At 36.2% G+C, this 20233-nt stretch overlaps 1 protein-coding gene across 1 annotated transcript in view; it reads left to right on the forward strand.

Annotated features, from left to right (window-relative positions):
• Positions 1-20233, forward strand: part of DOCK1 (dedicator of cytokinesis 1) — a 332981-nt gene that overhangs the window by 92741 nt on the left and 220007 nt on the right. Inside the window, exons 20-23 of the mRNA XM_085299124.1 lie at positions 3329-3418; positions 3900-4000; positions 5599-5733; positions 9856-9964. Of these exons, the coding sequence (XP_085155250.1) occupies positions 3329-3418; positions 3900-4000; positions 5599-5733; positions 9856-9964 (435 nt within the window). The remainder of the gene's footprint in view (positions 1-3328; positions 3419-3899; positions 4001-5598; positions 5734-9855; positions 9965-20233) is intronic.

The following is a 20233-nucleotide window of genomic DNA, read 5'->3' on the forward strand; positions in this document are numbered from 1 at the left end:
GTCTCTGAGCCTTCAGAACACTAACCTCCCTCTCCTCCCTAAAAGAATACATTAGATGTTGAGCACTGTTAAACAGATGTACAATGCAAATTTCTAATAATGTAGGAATTACTCAGCACTTCAGTAATTTTTTAAAGATATAAATACGCAGTGGTAAAGAGTGTTGTCTTTGTAAGGTTAAAATATCTTAGAGTGATTACATGATGTTAAATGCATTTTTAATATATGAATGTGGAATGCATACATCTTAATGTCTGCTATGATTTTTGATAATTGTATCTCCTGAAAATGATTTAGTTGAGCCCAGTTATTTACATTGGCATGAGTGATCATCACTGAGTGATTATAGTGACCTGCATAAAGGTAGATTTGTTTGTGGAAAAGAGTAGGCTGAGACTTTATTGTAAGTGTTATACTAAATGAAATCTAATAATGTGTCAGAAGATGTAACGTGTTGGGGATGGTGACCGTTAAGGGCCTGTTTTTTTTTTGGACTTAATTTGGATTTTAATTTGATTAATAGACGCATAATGAATACCTCATCTTGAAGGAATTTGAAACGTCTGAGACCACTGACACTTTATTAATAGTTCTTTAATAAAGAATAATTGATGAAGAATGAATAGTGAGGTGAAAACAGCATTTTGCATATGACTTATTTTTGAGAAAGGTTCTATTTACTGCTGTTTTGTTGTGGATCATTTGATAGCTAAAAATGTGACAGTGACACTTGTGACAAGTATTGTCACAGTACTGTCATTGGTAATTTTCAGTAGTCTCCAAATGACATGAAAGAGTATACAGCAGATTACTGCTTAGTGGATATCAGCGATCTTAGAAATGTCAACAAGATGCAGCACAAACAAGGTTTAACTAAAGACAATATTCGTATGAGTTTTCCAACTATCTACATTCCTGTCTTTCATCTCTATATAGCAGAACTCATGAAATCTTTGGCTTGCTACTCCCTTTTCATTCTTTTACATAGGAATCTGACCAAAGGTTAGTTTATGCTCACAGAAGAAGAATGAACATTTAATATTGCTCTTTTTACTATTTTCATTAACTCTTTGTTTAGAAGACCACTGTTTACTTTATCCATCTGTTACAGTAATATTCAAAATTTTTTCTTTATAGACTACTCTGCACATTATTAATAACCAGTTTGTAACTGTCCCTTTCTATTCTTTCAGCTCTTCATCCTTCATATTTTTTAAACAGTACCTGATACAGGCTATGGATATCATGAAAAATACATTTTTTATTAAAACAGTCAAATTCTCTTTTAAATTATTATTATTTTTTTTTAATGCCAGTAAAATACCTCTACCTACTGGTGTTCATTTATGATTAAGAAGAGATCACACAAAGATACTTGTTCTGATTATTTTAGTAGTACCTGGAAACTGTAAATGTTAACTTCCTTTGATGGAGGCTCTGACTTTAATAACATTTGCACATATGATCTGTGAGGCTTGACAATGTAAATTAATAATCCGACTAGTCTTACTAGCTCCCTACCTGAGAAATGTTTTCCTGTGACTCTTGATGACAAGAAGCAATAAGCATAGGTCACTGCAATGGCCTGTATACTTTAGAGTATTCTTTTGGTCTTTACGTGAAGTCATGGTAAACATACTTAAAGCTTTTAACGTAACATGAACTCTGCCAATGGAAGTCTATGTATAATAGCCAAATGTGATATAAAGACTCGATAAGTCACAGCACAGGCCGTTGCCCTTGTGGAAGGGACTTTGCAAGGCAGTGTTTTGGAACAGTCAGCGTTTCTTCTCTCCAGGGTAGAAATTTCTCTTGTAAAAGTACATAACTGTGCTTTACTCCTTCCTTATGCAAGTTAATACTTATATATTTTAATATAAACTTCCATGCGTCCTATGTGCCCTTTAATTAAATGAATGGGATGGCAAGATGTTTATCACTTTTTTCTTTTTTTTTTTCCCTCAAATCCTGTTGTGACGTTGAGATGGTTCTCCTGCAGAACTGTAGTCTATTGATGTAAAAACTTGACTACAAGCATTTTGGCATCTCTATTTTTTATCTTCAAATATTAGTAACATGGATATGCTCCACATTCACTTCTTTTGAGGACTGTTTGGCATTCAGCAGTGTTTAGTTTAGCTGCTAAATGAAGGTTAATTCATGAGACTGAACTCTGAATTAAGTAAATAGTCCACATAATCACACTTGGTCTACCAGACTCTTTGTATATACAAGATGTTTTCAAGGAGGAAGGTGGGAGTTGCTGGTTTTGCATCACTCCTACAGTGTGTATAATTTCCCTTTCTGGTTGTGATCTCTGGAGACATTTGCCTAATGCTTGTTCCCTCATTCCTGCCCCATTCTACTTTGTCTAGTTTACCAGGCAAAAAATATTTTTACTTCATTTGAGACCAGTAAACTTACTAGAATAGTGTGCATTGAACCCCTGCCTAAACATAAACAAACCCACTCTGTGGCAGTAATCCATCCTCATCCTGCCTGGGAGGATCCCATGTTTTTGTCTTCTGACAGAAGAAAAGGCACAGATACAGAATTCTTGGCTGGTAAAAACCGATGGTGTAAATAAGCATCTCCAGTCTATGCATGTGCTACTTACTGTCCCTGAGAAGAAATATTGTGATTATACATGCACAAAACATCTTTTATCACTCTGCTTAACTTGGGCCCCTGGCACTAATCTGCTTTTGCTTTCATATTGCACAGATCAGGGTATCCAGCTAGTGAAGAGCCTTCTCTGTTACAGTGAGAGAGGCCTGTAGGTTTTGGGCTGGGGCAGAAGGTTGTGTGTTTTTTCTTCCCCCTCCATGCCTGCATGGATGCTKTTGTTTAAAATTGTGGATCTGAGTATATGCAGTCGTGAAATGCTTCATGCTGTGCATTTGGTATTGCTCAGCTGAAAACTACTGAGGATGACTTGATTTATTTGGCATGAGACTGAGTTGCTTGTCTGTTCTGTGCTCTGAAACATCAGTTCTCAAAAACTGCATGATCCTGTTAACTGTACATTGATACTGAAACTTGAAATACTTTTGTTCATTTGCTAAATTAAATCTTTTTGTTCAGGTCCATGTGAGATTTCTTTTTTCTTTTTTTCTTGAGGTTGTGTTTTTTTTTTCTTTTGGAGTGTTCATGAGTTATAGTCAACTAAAAAGTAATTCACTGAAAAAATTACATATTCCTTTTTCCAGCTAACCTTTAAAAGTTTGTACTGTGTAAAGTATAAATGAAAGCGAACATGTCTAGATATATGTGAAATCTGAATTTCATTTTTTCTCTAAAGTATGATGACTTGAGTATTTATTTGTAGTTCCTTCAAGATACATTGGATGCACTTTTTAACATAATGATGGAGAACTCTGAGAGTGAGACATTTGACACACTAGTGTTTGATGCTTTGGTAAGTTTGGTTTGTTGTGGATGGGCTAAGCTGTGGATACTGTAATCATTTGATGAATCAGTAAAACGTATGATGTAAGTGCTAGAATGAAGTTTATAACTAATAAGATTTGTTTTATTAATTTGGCTTAGAATGTGTGGAAGGTGGTTGATACATTTAAAATTTCAGTTGGACTTGATCCAGAAGTGTTCACATCACATCATAGTCATCCTTCTAGTAAAGATGGAAAGAATCAAGTCCATATATTTTAGCAGATAAAGAGCAGTGTGTGGTGCATTTGTAAAACTGTGCGCATGTCAAGAATGAACTTTCTTTGTTAAGAGTGGAAAACTTTTGCAGGAAAGGAGAATATTAAAATATTGAGAGGATAACCAAAAGTCAAAGTTTCCACCTCTTGTTTGTAATGCTTATGTGGAAATAAAGATTGAATGTACAGAATTAAAGATTTTCTGAGGCTAATGCACTAATGCTTGTTTTTCAGGTATTTATCATTGGACTGATTGCTGACAGAAAATTTCAACATTTTAATCCTGTCTTGGAAACCTACATTAAGAAGCATTTCAGTGCTACATTAGCCTACACGTAAATTTGAAAACTACTATTTTTTTTTCCTCCCCCTAATAAGAGTCTGATGTGGCTTTTTTTCCTCTTGCAGCTAATACTGTTTGTTTACTTAGTCGTATAGTTTAAGAAAGAAGTTGCCCATGTATCTTATAGGTGGGAAGTGTTTTTTGGGAAGATTAGGCATAGTATACCTTTCTCTTCTGAAATAATAAAGCCTTCCATTGATACCAAGGTAAAAGTCTTGATTTTGTTGTTTCAAAGGAAGTGACCATTTGGTTTAGGAATATTTTTCTTATTAAAAATTCTTGCAATAACAATTAGCAGTTATAGTTGAGAAGTACCCAACAGCAGTTCGGTGGGGAGGAGGTAGTGAGGAAAAACAGAAGTTCATTATTTTTGCTGTCTTAAGTGTGCCTCTGTGCACTTTGCTCTTACACAGTCTCTGCTATGTGACCAGAAAACGTTTGGGAAGTGTTGACACTAAAAGAGTGAAGTACTAGACTTTTAGTCTCAGCTCTGATACTGCAGTCACTTCCTGGCCTTAAAGCCACAGCGTAAAGCGGGTGAAGGCTGGAGCAGCCCTCGGCTGGCATCTGGCTTTGTCAGCAACCGCTGGAGGCAGCCCTTTTTGCCGGCGAGCGCCGAAAGCAGGCTTCCCTCCCCTAAATAGGGAGCGAGGGACATACAGAAGTAGGCTTGAGGATGGCGGGAGTGTTAACTGTTTTGACTTGATTTGTAACCATAGGCATGAGTGGTCTCTGCCTCCTCTACCTCTTTATTTATTTATGACAAATATGTTTACTTAAAGAGAAGTTCTGTCTAGCGTGTACACTGAAATTTGTTGACTTTTTATTTCTTTTAAGATAAATGCATGTCTATCAAGACACCTGTATACTCAATATTATTTTCTGTTAGTAGTAGATAGTGTTGTGCTTATTTACTTCTAATGTGCATGTTGGAACACGCACTGTAGTTAAAATGACTTATAACAGAACTGCTCATAGTTGCATTATAACAGCTGATTTATCCTTGCTAGAAGTCAGTTATTTGATATCTTCAAAATATAGAGTAAGAGAATTTCCAAGTACTGTTATATACTTGTACATACTTGTACATGTTATATACATTTGGAAAAATTCTTCACAACTTTTAGCCCCAAATCCCTGGGAAAGCTATGTAAAGGGCAGGTCTTGTTTGAAGAGGAAACTCCTATTTTCTGCATTATAATTCTAACAGTGTTTGTGTTTCATTTTTTAATTTCTTTTAAATATTTTTTAATTGTTATTAATTGCTGTGTCTTTATAATAGCCATTTAGCCCAAATATCCCTAAATATCCAAAATAGAATGAATCTTGCCAAGCCTTGCTGTACCGCCTTCAGAGTGGATGATATGATAGTGTTTTTGGTTTTGCTTTGTTATTGAGAACAGTGTCTCAGGGATTCTCCCAAATTGCAGCTACTCTTAAGCAAAACCGGAAATGTAATGAGATTCATTACTTGCATAATTTTATGATTTGATGGATATTGCTTGGGTATGTGGCTTTTCTTTACAATCATCGAAGTTGAAATTTTTGACTGTAAGTGTACTTGTAACTTGTATGTTTGCTTTTAAACAGAAAACTCACTAAAGTTTTAAAGACATATGTTGACAATGCTGAGAAGTGTGGTGTCACTGATCAACTGTTTAAAGCTATGAAAGCTTTGGAGTATATCTTCAAGTTTATAGTACGGTCCAGGATATTGTTCAATCAGTAAGTATGGGGAATGCTGAAACCTCCAGTAATTTGGGGTATTATTTCTGCCCTAGTGGTAATTGATAGTATTGAAGTAGTTCCGACTTTGTTACGCTGATGTGGTTATAATGAAGTTCACAGTCTGACCATGCTGCTGGTGGTTATTTACTTCTAATATTATTGTGTAGCAAGTTACTGTATTTGGTCCAGCATATGTCTTTGAGCAGTTGTCTCCAAATATTTTCCCCTGATTTTTCCAAGCTGATTTGTACACATATTACAAATATACGGAGGGAGTTGCTTGGTGTCTTCAGTCTATGTTTTGGTGGGTTTGGTAACCAAGGTGGGTTTCAGGTGGGGTTCATAGCTTCCTGACCTCAGTTTTCACTCACTTCAGGAAGTTAATATGTAAGGAAGGCTGTCAGTCAGTTTGCTGCTCTTATAACAAGAATGAAATGATGACCTGTTACTAAAAAAAAAAATTGCCATTCCATTTTTTTTTTATGTAAAAACTGTTAAAATGTTCCCGGGGGAAACCCACGGTTTGCTGATCCTAGACATGGAGAGGGAAGAGAGTAAAATAGACTGATAGGAAGGGCAAAAAAGACATATTTTATATACCTTCTTTGAGATACTTGCTCGTACAAGAAAAAGGTATTCTTACGGCCAACCTCCCGAGCCTCCTGAGAGCCCCCACACTGAGCTGTTTTGCAGGGTTGTGCCTTCTCAGTGGAAAACTCCCCTCCTTCGTTTTGGAGGGGAGGAGAGAGAGCAGAAAGGAGGACTGCAGAAATCCTCCTCTGAAGGGTGATACTGTTTTTAGTACGAACCATTTGAGTTTTTATGAAAGTTCTTTTTGCCTCTGTCAGTGTGGAAGAGGCTCTGGGGAGGGGGAGCAGAGGGACTTTGAGTAGGTTGTTTTTTACTTCACACTCGATTTCCTGCATAGTGAACTATACGGTGACTCATTTGCTGTTGACTGAAGCGAGTGTCTATCCATAAAGTCAAGTATAAGTGATTATTCTAAGTTAATTTTGAAGTCAGTACTCTATTGTGTACACAAAATATGAAAAAAGTTAATCAGCAAGTTTAGTATGTATTTGTCTTAATTTAGATTCAATCCTTTAGTGTTACAAACTGTAACAAACTTACTGCAAGGGATTTCTGTAGAGCTCTGAAGTTACCAACTTCACCAACCTTTCTCTGAATTAGAGAAAGTAATTTATTTCTGTAATATTCTTGCAGTGAGATTCATAAAATACTGAATGTCACTTACGTTATTACTGGTCCTACAAATCATTTTAAAAGAGAAAAAAATAATTATCTCTTGCTGCAGATTAGATTTACAGAGAAAATGACCCTATAATATTGGCTGTTGAATTTCCTCATGCTAAGTACTAATTCAAAGTACTTCAGCACTGGGAAGACAATTCTCAATGACTAGGCTTTAATCAGAGAAGCTGCTGAATGTTGAATGACGCCACGTTTTGTTCTGCTGTAAGACTTAAATCCTGCCTAAAGGGTATGATTGTTTGAAATGATTATAATGTAAAGTGTAGCAGTGTTCTGAAATATTCTTATTGTTAGCATTTTACTGAAGAATGTCAACACACCATCTTTTATGATTTTTTTTTAAGTGATTACATATTTTAAACTCTTAAGATAGTAATGCAGTAGGGGATTGAATGTATGTAGCATTTTAGAAATGTGATGTTAGGCAAACTTCAATTTTGTAATTTTTCAATTCAGATATCTAGAAGCCTCGTTAATCTAGTTAGTCTGGGAATTCAAGGTGTTGAGTTTGTCAAGGCAGATACTGTAAATGAACTTTAGAAATACCTTTCAGTTATTTGGTTTGCTCAGTAAATGATTGCAGTGGTTATATTACTTTTGTTTTTGTTGCTTTTTTGCCTTATATCTTTGAAGGCAGTAACAAAACCTCTCTGTCTGGTATAATCCTGTTTTTCTCATAATTGGTGCTTTGGTGCATTACCAGGTGTACCGAATAAAAGGACGTTAAATAACTGGCAGTAGAAACACATCTATCTCTAATTTGTTTATATTTATTACAAATTTCCTTTTTGAAACACAAAAGACTTTTTTGTCTTTGTCTGAAGCAGCTTGATTTATTGGAGTGTCAAGTTTAGTTACTACTTATATTGGTATTAGTTTCACCTATAATCTGTTCAGGGGAACACTGAAATCCAGTGCTGAAATTGAGAGTTAACAAATAATCGTGCTGCATAGTCCCCAATCTTAGCCTTAATTGGGAATAGAAATTTGCACAACAAACTAACACAATTTAATGATTTCTCTGTAGCTTTATTTCCTCTGTGTACTAGTTAAGTAGCTTTGTTAAATATCTGTGGCTCCCACAGAGTTATGAAGACCACACTAAAAATGATATGAATTAGTTTCAATATAAGGCAGCAAGAACATTCTGATTTCCATGTTTCACTTAAAAAGAGAGGTGTCTTTCCTTCTGTAATAATAGCTGATCCATCTGGAGCTCTAAATACACCTTGATTATTTTCAAATATGAAGCTATACTAAGAATGGATGTATAACTAAATATAGTGGTCTTTTTGAGCTAAAAAAGCAATGCTGTATGCCACATTCACGATGCCCTTCTGAGAGGGTTTCACAGAAATAAATGGAAGAAAGTTTTTTTTTTCTTTCTTTCTTTCTTTCTTTCTTTTTTCTTTCTTTTTTTTTTTTTTAATGGAGGAAAACCTCACACTGAGAGCTGCTTTAATGGCTCATGGTGCGAAATGTCAAAGCGATGTTTTTAGACGAGCTTCGGGAGAGGCGGTAGTGTTTTGGAGGAGGAGGGCTTAGGCAGCAGTGTTGCTGTTCAATAAAGCTTGAGACACTGAAGTCTAGACGGAAAAGTGTGGAGTTAGGCAGGGAAAAATTCCAGTTGTCTAGAGTTGACCTGGATGCCAGTTTTTCCTGAGTTTCTTTTAAACATGGATCCTTCTTTTTGAGCCATATTTGGTCTACATAGCTTAATTTAATTTCGCAGAAATTAGTAAAATCGAATAGTCTGTAAGAAGTAAATTTGTGACAGCCCTTAGACAAGTGAATCATGCCTTTTACCAAAGGGAGGAGAAAAAAGTTAGTTAACTAAGGAAATCACTTAGAAAACCTAGTGATCTTCTCCCCTCCCTTTCCATCTGTAGTGAGAATCATTCTGCCCCTACAATCTGAACATCTTAAACTTATTCAAATTTTCACATTTAAAATACTCAAAGGAGTTTCAGAAGTTTTCGTTTATATATATGATATTGTACTAGCGGGCCAAGGTGTTTGAGGTTGGTTTCATCTTTGTTCAACTGGTATTCTTCAGGCATCACAGGGCAGCTTTGAAGTATCTGACCAAGCGATCCCCTAAAGCTGGAAGGTTCCTCCTGGCAGATCGGCTCTGTGGTAATGCTGCCTAACAGCACAAGGACCCTCTTGCCACCTTTAGCTTTGGAGGTGCCAGTGCTGACTGTATGGGAAGCAAGATAGACTAGGCTGGTGTCAGCTCTCTGGAAAGTAGAGGTGAAATGCATTGTAACTTTAGTCCTTTCTTCCCATGAAGAAGAGAGTTTGTTGAAGAAATGGATGGTTGATGCACTTTTTTCTTCCTTACATGGGGTTTGGGAAGGTCGCTCACGGTATGCCAGTGGTGGATTTTAATGATTGCTGGCAACTTGTCTGTGTCTGACTGCTTCCTGGCCTCCTGAATTGGAGTGCTCTTTGGCCTTGTTCTTCTTGGAGGTCTTGCCAGCTCTTTTACAGAGTGGAGAGACTCTAGCCTGTTGGTGCTTCAGCATGGGGAATTGGGTCACTGTTGAGGGATTTGCAGTGACTTGAAGGCCTCTAAAGAACAGTACTGGACATGGTGTTCTACATAGAAAGCTTTAAAATATAAACTCCTTGTTCCTGCTGGCCAACCTTGTGTCAGTCTTTTTCCATTCCTTATCTTTCTGTGAAAGAAAAGTCCTGGTTCGTTGAAGAAACTTGTAGAAATTTTAAGGTTTCTTTTTTTTTAAAGTAATACAAGGAATTGTCATCTGTCACATCTTGAACAGCAGACTTTGTGCCACCATTTTTAGCTAGCTTGTGCTTATGACACATGTAATTATTTTTCAGACTTTATGAAAACAAAGGAGAAGCCGACTTCAGGGAATCGTTGCTGCAGCTGTTTAAGTCCATCAATGAGATGATGAGTAGCATCTCAGATCAAACTGTCATAGTGAAGGTATGTACTTCAGAAGTCTGTATCTTGGCTTTCCGTTTGCATCCTGTGACAGCATGATTAAAATGTTTCATCTTTGTTGCACTGGAAAACCATAATGAAGTGGTTGATGAAGCATGTGTTTGCATGTGTATTTTTACTTCAGGTATGGTTAATACTTACAGCTTCTGATAAAGACTGACTGTATAAACAGTGTGATTGATAACAGTAAACTTACTTGTATCACTGCAGGTATCTCACTTGTTTGTCAACAGAACATTTAGTTAGGGATCAAATGAAGTTTTTTTTTAACTTCTTTAAAAGAAAATTATACCTGACAATAACTTAAAGCATTACCTTTAAGATGCTGGTGACGGCATGGATCATCATATCCTTCGGCATTTATTTATATTCTAGGCTGTTCAGTAACTATGATATAATTCTATAAGCCCTAGTTATATGTTTTGTGGAAGACTAGGAGTAATTCAAGCTACACTTTTTTTTCTCCTGTTGTCCCTTTAATATGATGCCCACTTTTGGTCAAATTAGCTGGCTCACAGAGCTGGGAAGGTTGTAGCTGACCTCAGATGAATGTGGATGTTAGTATTACAAAGCAGAAGCATTAAATTATAGGTGTTCTAGAGTTTGTATCTAGAGTAGTCTGAGGTCAATGTAGCAGCATATGTGTCAATTCCAGTCTTATGTTCAACTAATAAATCTTTTCCAGTTTGGAAGCGTATAGAGACTGTAGTAAACAGCTCTTCAGTTACTGTGATTCCTAATAGAAATCATTGAAGTACCTAACTTTTGACCTAGTTGTGCTCCATCAGTTGAAACATGACAATCAGAAAGGGGATAAAAACTGGGGTTGAATTTGGGAATAGTATGACATTACGGCTCCTCAGATATATGATGGCTCTGAATTAGAGGAATTTTCTATAGCGGTTGGAAGGCAAAGAAAGGCTGGGACTAAGTGCTGTGCTGTGCAAGACCTTTCTGTTGAAGGAAGCTGGAATGAATACAGCAGAAAGTACCTAAGTTGAAGGCAAAGATTCTTTGTAAGTGAACACATGCAGCTCTTAAGCTAGTAATACCCTGCTGAGCTCACAGCAAAAATAGATAGTGAGGATAAAGCTATTGAGTTGGAATATTTTGTTTTGAAAGACAGAACCAAGACTGTAAAATCTGATAACGAAATAGGGTTATTACATATTTCAAGAAAGCTGTGTTTTCATCCCACTAGCAAACCACTATACTGAATGGAAATCAGTAAGCTTCAGTGTCAGTGACTTTGGATATAATATTCAGTGTTTTGATATTCAGTGTTTTACAAATAGAACATTTTCGGATTATGAGAATTGGATGCAAAATATATTTTCCTGAGACCCTTTTTTTGAGGCCCAGTTTAGAAAGGTAGATGCAATTGAGTTTTTCTTTTTCAGTAGAGTTATGCCTTGAAGAAACCATTACATCAAACATCCAAAAAATAGATCTTGTTGTATACAACTGAGATGCAGGTAAAAAGACTTTCTGGCAAAGACCAGAGATGTCACATTGTAGCAGTGTCTGCTCAGGTCTGCATATTGTTTTATGTTTGAATCATTGCAAACTTGTGTAGGACACATTTACTGTCTACAGCTATCTTCTTGAAGTAGTTAGGCAGTAGTAGATAGGTGATGTAGCCCTGTGTGAGGTTGTCTGAAACTCACACTTGTGGACACTTTTTAGAAGTCTCAACAACCTTTCATTCACTTAGCTCTTAGGATATGTAATTATTAGTATTGGCTTTCTGGAGATTATGAGATTGCATTTGTTATGTTCAAATATCTGCTGAGCACTATTTTTTTCTGTAACTGGGACTATATGATTGGAGTCCATTATAAAGAAAATAAGTATTGACTAGGTGGAGAAACATGGCTTCTATAACGGAAAATCTCGCTTGACAAACCTGTTGGAGTTTTGGGAGGATGTTGTTAAGCATGTGGATAAAGTGGATGTGATACAGGTTCAGGTTCAGCATGTTTGTCGGAGACCTGGAGTTAGAAGTCAAATACCATGGCAGTGGTGAGACACCTCAGAAGGACTTCACAAGGCTGGCAAAAAGATGAGCCTCAGGGTAGATGAGTGTAAGGTAATGCATTTTAGTAAATCAAACAATACCTGCAAGATGTTCTACTTGAAGCTGACCATTGCAGTTCAGGAAAGATACTTTGGAGTCATCTCTGGGACAGCTGTCTGGGATCCTTGCTTCAATGGGCAGTGGCAGGCAAAGAAAACCAAAGGACATTGGATGGTAGCTGGAAGGATAAGGGGAACAAGATAGGGCTGTCATTTTGCTCCTGTGTAGCCATGGTGCATCCACATCTTGATATTGGGTGCTGTTTTGGTGTCTGTATCTCAAGAAGTATTTACAGATGTGCAGAAAATCGTGATCAAGGAATGGTGCAGCATCCTGGAAGGTAAGCCATCTGTGAAACTGTTCTTCACCAAATTCTACAGTACAAGAAATAGAATGTTCTCACTGAAACCAGTAGGAGGTTTAAAACAGGTAGAAGAAAGTTTTTCTTCACTCCTGAAGCTTGCTGTCACAGGAGGTTATGGAGATAGAGAGGATCAGCAGGCTCAAAAAGAAACTAGGCAGATTTATAGACCACAAGTTTGGTGTGAACAGGTAGAGATGCACCCTCTAAAGGATGCTGGAGGTGTCATGAGGGGTGTGGACCATAAATGGCCATGCTTGTTCTAAGTGGCATCTCCTGTGGCCACCATTGTTGGGGACAGAATGCGGGGCTGGATGAACTGTTAGTCTGATGCAGAAGACCCTACTTATGCTGCCGGATACTGAAGATTGGCAGATCTAGCTATAGCAATTTTGGGTTATGTGGGTGTGGGTTTTTCTTATTTCTTTTCTTTTTTTTTTTCACTTCTATTTCTTTAAAATGTTTTGGGCAAGCTGAATAAGTGTGTACAAAGTCAGCCTGTCTGGAGAGATAAGAAGTTGAAAAGACCTACACAGAAAACTAAGGTGCTTTACACCTTGAGAGAGAGGTGCTTAATTCGTAAATTTAAATATAGCTATTCCTTCCAAACACTATAATCTGTCATGATAGTTTATCAACATGCAGCAGAGCTACTGCTGGAAAGTTCTAAAATCTTCAACTTTTCTCTGTGGTTTGGCTATACTGAAACTTCTTTCAGCCTGTCAGTTAAGAGGAGAGGCATTCAGACTGGCGTTGTGCTGGGGAGAATGAATGACTAGTCTTACATTCTTTGCAACAATTACTTCTTATCTATTCAAATACTTACGTCCTTGTGGAAACTGATGAACTATTTCTGAACTTAGCTCAACTCTTCAGTTACTTAATATTTTGCATTTAAACTCTGTCTTTCCCCNAGGGTATGGGTACGTATAAAAATAGCTTAAAGAAAGCTGAATGAATATATAAGGATTTAAGGCTATAGAATGCAAAAGGAGATTTTGAATTTATTACCCTTTTAGGTTTATGGCTATTTTAAATTTCCTAGTAGAGGAGAATTTGGACATGTGGCTGACTTGCACAGATGACTTGTTTCAGCCTGTGAGGATACTGAAAGTCAAAAATACTTAGCAGTTTTATTAACTACTTGTAGGGTAGCTTTACACAGATTAAAATTTTCTTGAGACTTATAAAAACAATAATGATGGTAAAGTCCTTTACTGGACCAAAGTCATGCTTTTCGTTACTGAGGAGAGTGCCTTGGTTTGGTCTTACAGCTGGTAAGGGCATTGGCTTAGCCTTCTGCACAAGGCCCTCTAAGATGTCTTGAGTTGGCCTGGAATTAGCAGCGTGCTTTTTGGTGTCCACTGCTTGTTCTTCACTGCTCCAGCTGCCTCTGACGGGTATTGGTCAAGGAAGAGGGCCCCTGAAGTTAAACCCAGTGCTGGCCCTGGCCCGCTTTCTGCTTTGTTAGGTGTCACTTAGACCAAAGATCTGATCACTGAACGCTTAATATATATGCTTATAGTTGTTGGCTAAACATAGGCATTGAAAAAAGCTACGTTTCTTTCCAAGAGTGTAAAGATCTGTTTCATTTTGTGAGCTTTTGGCATTGCAGAATAATAATGGTTTGAAAATATTATTAGGAGTTCATTTTATAATTGAGTTGTAATGCCTCAGCTATCTATAGCGAGTAGTTAAAAATCTTTATTTTTGCATCACAACTTGGACAAAGATTTGTTAGCCTTTATATCTTTTAAAGGGTTGTTTAAATATGTTGCTGTGAAAACAAGCTGGAAGAATGAACTTTTCATAATAGGTTGCAAAGGCAGCAACAGTCAGTGCTATAGCTTTGAATTTGAAAAGCTGGCATGGTATAAATTACAAAGTATAAAACAACATAGTGTTGCTAGCTAAATAGCATTGCTTGTTTGTGTCAGTGTTAACTCCTTGGCAGGAGGCCACCTTTTACGCTCTAAGCTATGTTAGAGCACGTGGAATTTGGAGTTTGCTTTTGAAGGTGTGTGGTCGTCCAACCTGGAGAGGGAAATTAAAACACTGTTTTAAGCTGACAGATGTTGTCGCTCTTCTAATTAAAATATTTCTGGCATGATGAATGGTAGTGGGCTGCTATAGTAGCTTGATATGTAGAGAGATTAAACTTTATTTTTTCAAATATTTTTTTTTTTTTTTGCTTCAGTAAGGTATGCAGCATTTGGCGCATATGAGTGTTTTTAATGGCTACAAGTGTAGTGAGCTTTCCTCTTTTTTTTTTTAATTCTTATTTTCTGCTAATTGGTGCATGATAATTATTTCCATAACCTTTTACTGTTTAAGCATGAGCTCAGCTGAAGCCTAGCATGATGTTTCAAGTTTAGATAAAAATGCAAATGTTTCCTAGTAAATTATTCTTGCATTTCTTTGAAACAAGGGCAGTTGAGCCAGCTGCATCGAATTTATGAGGATTGTCTCATTTAGTTTGTGTTTGTATGAGGGAGCTGAACTATTCTCAGTAGGGTTCTTGCAGTTTGCTAGAATGTTTGCTGTTATGCATGGCTTTTTTTCAGTCATCCTGAATGCCAGTACAAGACCAATAAATGAGTTCTTTGTGCTTTTAATGATCTTGATAAAAGTAGGTGTCAATGCAAAATTATCCTGTAATGTGACCGAAGAGGACTGGGGCAGAAGAAGATAACATTTCATTCATAAGAATTTACGTGGTTGTGTGTGGGCTTTTTATAGTCCTTGTTGCTTTTGAAGCCATAATGCATATTCTTCAGTAACCATACCATATTTTACTGTCTTCTGATAATAAGCATTTATTGCTAAAGCTGCTGAGAAGAGATTAAATCAGGATACTGAAATACATTACAAGCTACTCAGATGCCTAGACAAAAAAAAAAAACAAAAAAACTCTCAACCCAAACAACACCTCCCCCCCTCAATAAAACAGGAGCAGTAGTTGTGCAGGGATTTTCCAACAGGTTAATTATTCATAACCATCATTTAAAATAAGTACCACAATGCAGCCCTGGGCAGAGGTTTCCCTGTTTGGGGAAATCTGATACACTAGTAACAAATACAATAATCTCTAGAAATAGGCAATACCGTTTTGCTGGTGATCATACTTTATGCAGTCTTAGACTTCATGCCAGAGGCAGTGGCTCAGTTGTGATTTGGAATGAAAGAATAGTACAGGCTGGAGCCATTCAAAAGCAGTGTTTAGGCATTCCTGGAAACTGCTTTATCCAGCTGCTGACGAGGCTTTATTTGGCTGGGTTTGAATTTGATAGATTTGCATCCAAGGATAATGCTCATGTAGAAGGTTTGTGTTTTGTGTTGAGTGACATAGAAGATGAAAATAAACATTAAAGTCATGCACAGACTGAGTCAGGTAAAGCAAATTTGTTGTTTCATCATGCAGAAGAGTTCATAAGAATATGTTATGCTTGGCATTGACTTTTTTCTTATTTCTAAGGCTAGATGTGTAGTTGAACTAAATGAGATTAGTAAACGACATTTTTAAGCAGGTTTCATGCTTAAAATTTTTGTTTTTATGTAGTACAAGTAGTTGAACTTAAATGCCAGACAAATCAGGTAGTGTACTATTTGGAATTTGTTCAAAACAATCTTATTACACCCTTCAGTTAGTATTGCAGTTTTTAACTGCTCATGTAGAGAATCTTTTTTTTTTGCCATTTTCTGATATTCCTTGTTGGCATAAACCCAAGGAAGAGTAGAATAAAACTTAAACTTTTCTGTTGTAGCAAGATTCTTCTTATACTCTTTACTGCTTTTTTGTCATCTACTTACCGTTGATTGTTTTTATGATCATAGTTAGTAATTTCTGTTTTGTGTTAATGAAAGGATTACTCATACTCTCAACTGCATAATAAAAGTAAATTAATAAAACTCCTGTTCTTATCTATTGTGCAAAATTATCAAAAATGATCTTAAGCTACTTTAGCCATGCAACCGTATCTAATTTTCAGTGTGTTTTGATATGAAAAAGTGTTCATGCAGACTGTTTTGTCTTCTATCAGTAGAAGGATGCTGTGATGCAAAATAGTGCCACATTTTTGATCTTTTAAATGTAGTTTTGTGTTAATACAATAATGTCTTAGATAACTGGTGATAAAAATAAATTTTTTGTGTAGGAGAATATTGTTTTTCTTATCCAACAAATCTGCAAAGGTACTAAATGCCGCTAGGCTTGACTAAGGAATGGAAAAGGGGATATACTTACAAACAATTCCTGCTGAAAGCATAGATTACAGCATAAACTTTTGTCTTTGAGACAGAAGACAAATTTAAGATACTTACCCAAACAAAATATGCTTCAATTGCACTAATCTTGTGATGTCGCTTAAACTGTTTGCGTGCGTTTCTGCCGTTATGCATGTGCATAGATGTGTTCGTGGCTTGCTGTTAGGCTACGCTGGCAATGAAACACATAGACATCTATGTTATGTTTCACAAGGGGGGCTAGGGTACTTTGGGAGATGGTGACCTTACACTTAAGGTAATTCTTCTTTTAACAAGTGAAGCCTTCTCCTAGCTTAAAATTGTTTCCCACCGTAAAACTAGGGAACACTTGGAGTAACGTGGGTTGGGAGGATAAGCTTACACATTGTCATAGAGAAGAATTTGTTAGAAGGGAAGAGGGGTTCAGATTTATTACAGGACTCCAGCACCTACAGCACAGTAGTGCATCATCTTTATTTTAATTTCCTGAGCCCTAGCATGAATCCCAAAATCTAGCATGTAGGTGCTTGTATTTGCCTAAAGATAAGAGAAGGCATGTATCTCCCATCTTCCTCTGGGAAGACTGCTGATACATGGCTATTTTCATTTGGAAATGGAAAGCTCAGGAACTTTTCACTAAGGTAGCTCCGGCAATTAATGTTGGGCTTTCCGGAGTTTTTAGGTTCTTGTGTGTTGTTGTTTTTGTTGCTTTTAAAGGCATACTCTGTGCACAGTTGTAAGTGTTTCAACAGTTGTTTTTGTCTTTCGTTTGCCTCCTCGTTATGAGATCCTGAAGGTCTCGAAGGATGGCTGCTCTAGATAGTGAGGTGGTTGTGATAATTTAAGGAATAAGTTGCAATTATTGTGTGAATCGAGAAAACCTAGGAATTTCATCCTGTGAAAGGATGTGCAGAGAACTACGACCATCACTTACCGCTTAATTTATTCTGTTTAAGCCGGAGCTTTGACTTTTCTGGACCTTATTATTTTTACTTAGCTTTAATTCTTAAATATATATATATATATATATATATATATTTGTAGTTTAGTACGGCATTTTCATATGTGTGTACTTCGGCTGTGAATGTAACACCTTTACAAACATATGGTAATTGTAAAGGGGAAAATACTCATTTTAAGTGTAGCTGTGTGTGTATGTGTATGGAGAGAAGAGAAATATTATGAAAAAATACTTTGTTAATAGGCTAACCCAAACTGCTGACTTCAGCACCACCTTGACTGGCACTTGAACTGCATCCTGGAAAAAAAATCAGTAATACTCGATGTTATGTGGAATGTCAGGATGCAGAAAAAAATTTAACTCTGTAACCAAAGAATATATTCATTATTCAGATAATGCCCTCTATCATTTCTCCTTTTGTTTCTTTTTATTTTTCCTCCTTCCTAGTTTACTTGTATTTTTTTGTAATACTTGCATACTTTTTTGGTAACCCGATTGTAACCTAGGGATACTTCTGTCACTTTTGTTTTCCCTAGTGTGAGAAGTCCCACTTAAAACTGTTTTTCTTTAATACAAGTAAAACACTTAATGCAACCTAGCTTAAAATTATGCATAATTGTAGCCTACGTATGTGAGAGACTAATATTTGCGGTTTGGGATGTATATTTAATGTGATCTTGTAACAGTTATTACAAAATCTTTAAAAGCCACAGAACTAACGATCTTTATTTTTGTATTTTATCTATTGCTATTTTTGGTATATTTAAATACTTTTGGCATCGTTAATTATGAAGTTAAGATTTTTGTTTAGATTGTCATGTACTACTTGCAGAGATCGGGAATTTGAACTTTTGTCCAGTACTAATCAAGACTGGAAAGTGATTTAATGTATTCTTTTCTTTTTAAGCGCTGAAAGAAGTTAACAGGTTGCTTATTTGTTTGTTCCTGATCTTATATTAAAAGATGAGGACTGTTCTTTATCTTCTGAATTTAATATTCCTCTCATCTATATTCCAATATCCTGAGAATAACCAGCATTGTAATTGTGCTACTGCTAATAAAAGACCTGCTTTCAGCTGCAAATTCTGACAGAATAAAGGTATAGTCAGAGCTGGTCTTTCACAAAAGTAAGTATACTTGCAGAGATGCAGGTTTATTCTTGTGGCTGCAGAGCCTACTTGTACTATCATACTACTTTATTTGTAATTGCCTGTTGTGATAAGAAATTAGAAAGTATATTTTCAAAATTTACTTAAAAATTTTAGATATTTAGCCTCTTTCGGTTTGTCTGTAAAGCAAATGTTAAATAGCTGATACTTTACTTACGTAAAGGCACTAAATTGTGTTGTAAATAGCTTTACCTGAAAATACTTTAAGTCATTAAAGCGTTAATTTTGATTGTGCCAGCACAGTGTGAAATTCTAATTCAAAATATAAAAGACGAGCTCTTTTTTACTGTGTGTTGCTAAACATTTATTGCTACATGCGTTTGAATGATAAGCAAATAACAACACAGCAATGGCTGCACTTTATAACTGGTCATTAGAGTCCTCATCCATCAAAACACATAAGCGTATACATAATGGAGCTATTTGCATAATTACAGCTATGAGCTTGATTTCTGAGCGTGTAAGTAGTCCTTTAAGCATACGTGGAAACACTTGATGATCAAGCTTGATGGTTTAAACGGACCATGAATAAAAACTGAAATGCTTTGAAATTTGCATCTAACTTACTGGCAGTTTTCTTGTGTTTTTGGTTTTTTTTCCCCTCTTGTGAAACTGGTCAGCAACCATTGGCAAATCTTCCGTGTTAGTTACTAGAAGTTATTTGATAGATGTCCTCCTGTAGTGGAGAATTGTTTCTGTAGGAGCAAAGGCCTGGTGCCTTCGGAATTCAAAACCGATTTTTCTCCAGCCTCCCCTTAAACCATTTTGTCCATGAATACTTCTCCAGATGAACTCATCAGTTATTTATTGCTTTTTATTGTTTATTTTTTAGAAAAGCAAGCACCAAAATGTTATCAATACTGTGGCAAAATTTTTATATCTGAGCAAACACTGGTAAGAATTACTGGGTATTTAATGACTTCTATTCAATAGAATGAATTTGAGAACAAAATCGAGCGTATGTTGTAACAGTTTTTGCCTTATGAATTTCTTTTTCTGTTAGTAATATTTTTATAATAATGAATTCTCAAAAACGTGTATCTTATTGCAGAATATGTGATCCAATTTGAAATTGACTGTGCACTTGATGGCTAAGCACACACTGTACTCAAACTTTTATTTAATATATTAATTTGAATTTTGTTCAACTGCTCCAGTCTGGTTTCTTCATCCAGACTGTCCAGGACATTTCCAGGACCATATTCTTTGCTCATGTGGAGTCAGTTGTGTAATCCTACTAGATTTGTTCCCGTTTATGTAACTGATAGCAAATTATTTTGGTTTTAATTATGAGAAGAGCCTAGCTGTCATTATTTGTCTCAAGGCTTTGAAATTTTCAGGAGAATATATGCAAAAGCTTGTTTATGAGCAGCATTTAAGTTCTAATTCTTAATACCAGTATGAATATGTTTACAGCTATCCAGGGAAATCCTTCTCTTTT

This window comes from Rhea americana, unplaced genomic scaffold (genome assembly GCF_003343005.1).
Source record: "Rhea americana isolate MKP2758 unplaced genomic scaffold, rheAme1 scaffold_145, whole genome shotgun sequence".
Lineage (NCBI taxonomy): Eukaryota > Metazoa > Chordata > Aves > Rheiformes > Rheidae > Rhea > Rhea americana.